General features: G+C 34.3%; 1 protein-coding gene across 3 annotated transcripts in view; it reads right to left on the reverse strand.

Moving 5' to 3' along the window:
* Nucleotides 1-459: 459 nt before the first annotated feature.
* Nucleotides 460-5580, reverse strand: part of LOC143032716 (uncharacterized) — a 74616-nt gene continuing 69495 nt past the window's right edge. For all 3 annotated transcript variants that reach the window (XM_076197631.1, XM_076197628.1, XM_076197629.1), the window contains one exon: nucleotides 460-1262. In XM_076197631.1, coding sequence (XP_076053746.1) covers nucleotides 1154-1262 — 109 coding nt within the window. In that variant the 3' untranslated portion in view covers nucleotides 460-1153. The remainder of the gene's footprint in view (nucleotides 1263-5580) is intronic.

Genomic DNA, 5580 nt, shown 5'->3' on the forward strand with positions numbered 1-5580 from the left:
AATATGTATGTATAAGTATATGCCTGAGTAGATATATACATTGAAATTATCAAATGCATGAGTAGATGCCCAAAGTCATTACTATAAACATGATAATATGTAAGGGATAAAGGAATTGATATATGTACATTGAAATTGAATTGATAAAATATTGATGGTATAACAATTCATATTCTTAAAATTCTCAATATATATTACAACAATAATGCTATACGATAACACAATAATGTATTATATGCATATTAAGTGTTAATAAAATTGTCTATTATTATAGGCATGGTTGTTTTTTGAATTGTAGATATATTTTGTGAGTCAGTAATACAAATGTCATGTATTTTTGACAATGGTGATACTAGTTATGGTATATATATATATATATATATATATATATATATATATATATATGTGTATATATATATATATATATATATATATATATATGTATATATATATATATACATATCGGCATAATGATTAAAGAAATGTTGCTGAGGAAATGAAAGCACCAATGTTATTTGTGGCACAAATGTCGTCAAAGTGTCATCATCAAGTGACCCTAACCTGGCACCCAAAGATACTAGGTAACACATTAATGCTAGCTATGATTCTAGAGAGGAATGAGAGCAGAGGAAGAAGAGTTGAAAAAGAGGAGGAGAGTGGCGGAGTCATGGCATGGGCCAAGGAGGATAAGAGAGGAGGGTAAGGGTATTTAGAGTTTTTGAGAAGAGGAAGAAGGTATGGTTGAGGAGGATAAAGGAGGAGGATAAGGGCATTCAGAGTTTTCGAGAAGAGGAAGAAGGTATGGTTGAGGAGGGTAAAGGAGGAGGATAAGGTCATTTAGAGTTTTCGAGACGAGGAAGAAGTTATGGTTGAGGAGGATAAGGGAAGAGGGTAAGGATATTTAGAGTTTTCGAGAAGAGGAAGAAGGTATGGTTGAGGAGGATAAAGGAGGAGGATAAGGGCATTTAGAGTTTTCGAGAAGAGGAAGAAGGTATGGTTGAGGAGGATAAAGGAAGAGGGTAAGGGCATTTAGAGTTTTCGAGAAGAGGAAGAAGGTATGGTTGAGGAGGATAAAGGAGGAGGATAAGACCATTTAGAGTTTTCGAGAAGAGGAAGAAGGTATGGTTGAGGAGGAATCAAATGTGACTGTTGGTTAGTTGATGGAACAGAGACACGTGGCTGTTCTGGCCTCCTGTCTCACGTACTCTGCGACGTTGAAGCGTTTCTCGTCAGCGTGGTGGGATTTCCGGGCCTTCAAGTCCCTGCGAAGACATCAGATTAGCATTATCAAGGGAACATACAACCGTCTGTAGGTCTTCAGGGGAAGAAGTGCTTTAAAACAACGGCAAACAAGTCTCAATAAATCTCAGCGCTTTGAAGTAATAAACAAAAAATGTTCAGTTTGTGTAAATGTATCCTGTTTGTTCTTGTCATATCATAAACTGTGCTGTAGTAGCATTATCAAGGTAACATACAACCGTCTGTAGGTCTTCAGGGGAAGAAGTGCTTTAAAACAACGGCAAACAAGTCTCAATAAATGTCAGCGCTTTGAAGTAATAAACAAAGAATGTTCAGTTTGTGTAAATGTATCCTGTTTATTCTTGTCATATTGTAAACTGTGCTGTAGAATACCTGAAAGTATATTAAATCATCTCATTTATTCCTTTGATATATTTTGTGTACTTTGACCTCGTAAACATAAAACGAACTCATTCATTTCAGGGGAACCCTGGGAATGAATGGATTAAGGTATTTTTGTTTTCTACATGGGTTGATAGGGTAAAAGACGCTTTGGGAAAGAGAGGAATGCCTGTTGAGGAGGGACGGGAGAAGACAGAAGGTAGGGTTGAATGGAGAATGATTGTGTATGGATGATGCTGTGATGCATGAAAGGGAGTGGTTGGAGGGTGGGGGGTAAGGGAGTATGCGTGTAAAAATAATTTGACGCAGCCCAAAGGGATTTCTCCCCGTCTTCTCTATTTTTGCATGCGGGGACGGAGAGGAGGGTGGTAGCCGATTTAACGAAGCGGCCTTGCTGTGGATATGCCGTGTCTTGCGGCACTACTTCTGACCCAGGGTATTGGGCGAGATGCAGGGATGACCCGTCATCCAGGAGGAGCCAAGATAAGAGGGAGGGAGGGGGTGGATGGAACTGTTGGGAGTGGATTTTAAGTCCTTGCTTTTTGACTACCTCCCTTGTAAGGAAAAAAAAAGCCTTTGGTATATGTATGTATGTATGTATGTATGTATGTATATATGTACATGGGTTACACCCTAAATATATAAATCTAATGGATTATATTATTCAGTTCAGAGTAAATTCTGAACGAGAGAAGTTTTCATACATGAGAATAATTTTCATTGTCATTGTGTTTTATTTGTTTGAATATCTGTTTCCAGACTACTGTAACACAATATATTCTTTAGGTTTATGTGGCAAGGATTGCTGATTTTCTCTTATTCAACTTTATGTATTGTAGGTTAGTGTAACTTGTAAATCTATGCCATTGATTAAAACATACGATTGTATTCATGTGGAAAGCAGATATATATATATACATGTATGTATATATATATATATATATATATATATATATATATATATGTGTGTGTGTGTGTGTGTGTGTGTGTGTGTGTGTGTGTGTGTGTGTGTGTGTGTGTGTGTGTGTGTGTGTGTGTGTGTGTGTGTGTGTGTTTGCTTAAGTGGTGAGTTGGTGCTGTAAACAAAAAGAACAGTACGAGTCTTTAATCTTTCTTTCATAACCAAACTTCTTCTGGATGTAAAGTAAACATGAGCTAAAAGAACGCACTACATTTACTACGCAATCAAGATTTCATCAAAGAACGCGGCGTTCTTCCAGCCTCTACCTCCTTATTTCCATCCGTCTTCCTAGCCTCGTTAATCACCAACAGGTGCAGACAAAGGAGTATTATTCTTTATAATGTCCTCGGTTGTGTGTTTCGTCGACAGAGATCTAAGAATGAGACCCCACGTATCTTGTTTGCATTATTTTTCTAATCAAAAGAATTATCGTATAAGCTAAAAACATGAAGTATTTTCTTCAGAGTTTTTTATTTGGTTTTCAAGTATCAATATGATTCATGGTACACTGTTAATGAAACGTAATATTTCAAACAGTTTCTTATATTATTTCTATCAGAACAACTGCACTTCTGAAAATGAAACTGTTTTCATTTCATTTTTTTTATTATGTTTAAATGGATTTTTCTAGCAAGTAAAATATGTTATAAACTAAAAGAGTGATGATTAAGATTTAGTATGTTTTGATTCAGTCTAAGAAATGAGTATGTTCAGTATTATCAATACTTTTCATTTCTTAAGAAATAGAAATACTTGATATTATAAGTACAGTTACGTGTGATTATTATCTAGAAAGTGCTTCTAAAATTTGTTGTTATTAATTCTTTGATTTCCATCATGTGAATTTTTGCTTTTTTATATTACAGCTATAAACATAAATTTTATTAGAGAGAATCACTCAAATTATTATATTGTAGGATGCTGTTAACTTTGAAAGATTATGATGTTTTTTTACTCTCATATTTCAATTACTTCTTGTATCACACAAAGATCAATCAGCATAATGTAATTCGTAGAATATGTTATTGAATATTATATGTTAATGTTTTGCAAATAGTAATTTCCAAAGACACTCGTTATGATGAACAAAGAATTTTTGTGAAGAAATAGACGTGTGGTAAGGACATCATAAGGATTAAAACTGAAGAAAATGTCAGTTATCATTGGTTAAAGTAAAAAAAGATAACTTAGTTGACAATAATGTAATCTTAGCTTTCAGGTCCCATATACTAATGAAGAGATTAAGCTAGGAGGATATGAACCCATCACCTTTGCCATTATTGCTTCGATAGCCAGGGCAAGAGGCAATCACTGGGTTTTGTTGGTAATGAACTGGACCTTTTATAATATACGAGAGGATATTAAACCTCAAAGACATTAGCGTAGTCACAAAAAGACTGAATATCTATTGATATTTGCACCAGAATCCATATCATTCAGGATGATTTATATAAAAGAATTTAGTGCAGTTTGAAACATTGGTAATGGTCTTTAAATATGGTACATACAAATCACACTGAAAACCTTGTTTTGAACAAATAATAATAGTAATAATAAAAATAGAGAGTAATACTGATTACCCACTTTCGGAGAAGAATAAGCGAAAGTATAAAGATCTGTATATTTCGGTCACTAACTGTGATCCTCTTCACATCCGCTGAAGAGGATCACAGTTAGTGATCGAAATATACAGATCTTTATACTTTCGCTTATTTTTCTCCGAAAGTGAGTCATCAGTATTATTTTACAAATGTGCTACGACATAAGTCTGTTGTGAAAAAAAGAGATTTATGGGATAATAGAAATAGATAAATAGAGAGGTAGATAGAAGGAGAGAAAAAAAGAGTGAAAGACGGAAAATAACAAAGCGGGTAATCGTGACGAGTGTTGGTTTGTGAAGAAGACTTATGGACTAAACTGGCAAGAACAGAGAACTTTTAATCTCAACCTGAATTTAATGTCAGAAGGTAGACCGTAATCCTCATTACGAATTCCCTAAAGACAAAATAGCCTTAATTAACTTGACCCTAATCTGGTGGCTATCCTACTTAATTATCTTAAGAACGCCGTCATGTGATTTTATTCAACTCAAACAACGTCTCGCCGTTTGAAATGTAACCACGCCTTTCTAATTCCTCTCTCTTTCGCTCTAAGGGAAATTGACTCTTTTTTTAGTAATAAGAAAGAGAGGGGGAGGGTTGAGCACATAAACGCAGCCGAAACAAAGAGAATGAGATTGCTTAAAAGAGAGGCCGAGTCAATTGACCAGATTTTCAATCCCCTCTAATCCCGCCAGCTATCCTCGGCTCTTGGCCTCAACTCCTCAGCAGCACTTCCTACCTCGATCACGCTTCCAGCAAGATCTGTATGACCCCAACATCGTCTCGGCTCCTGTATCGACTTTTTCACTACCTCATATTCGTCTACACTTTTTAAACTATTTTCCATTTTCTCAAAAAGAATATTTTTCCTGATCTTTACGATTATTTATCTTTGTTTAAGTTATAGCAATCGGACTATATACAAATAAGTATTTTTTCACCTCATATTTGTCTACATTTTTTTTTAAACTATTTTCCATTTTCTCAAAGAGAATATTTTTCCTGATCTTTGCGATTATTTATCTTTGTTTAAGTTATAGCAATCAGATTATATGCAAATAAGTATTCTTTTCACTCATATTCGTCTACACTTTTAAAACTATTTTCTATTTTCTCAAAAAAGAATATTTTTCCAGCGAATCCTGATCTTCGCTATTATTTATCTTTGTTTAAGTTATAGTAATCAGACTATATGCAAATAAGTATTTTTTCACCTCATATTCGTCTACACTTTTTAAACTATTTTCCATTTTCTCAAAAAAGAATATTTTTCCTATGAATCCTGACCTTCGCGATTATTTACCTTTAAGTTATAGTAATCAGACTATATGCAAATAAGTATTTTTTCCAATGGTAATATAATTTTAGTATGTACGA

The sequence above is a fragment of the Oratosquilla oratoria genome, chromosome 14, assembly GCF_046742065.1.
Source record: "Oratosquilla oratoria isolate Oo_2021 chromosome 14, ASM4674206v1, whole genome shotgun sequence".
NCBI classification, from domain to species: Eukaryota; Metazoa; Arthropoda; class Malacostraca; order Stomatopoda; family Squillidae; genus Oratosquilla; species Oratosquilla oratoria.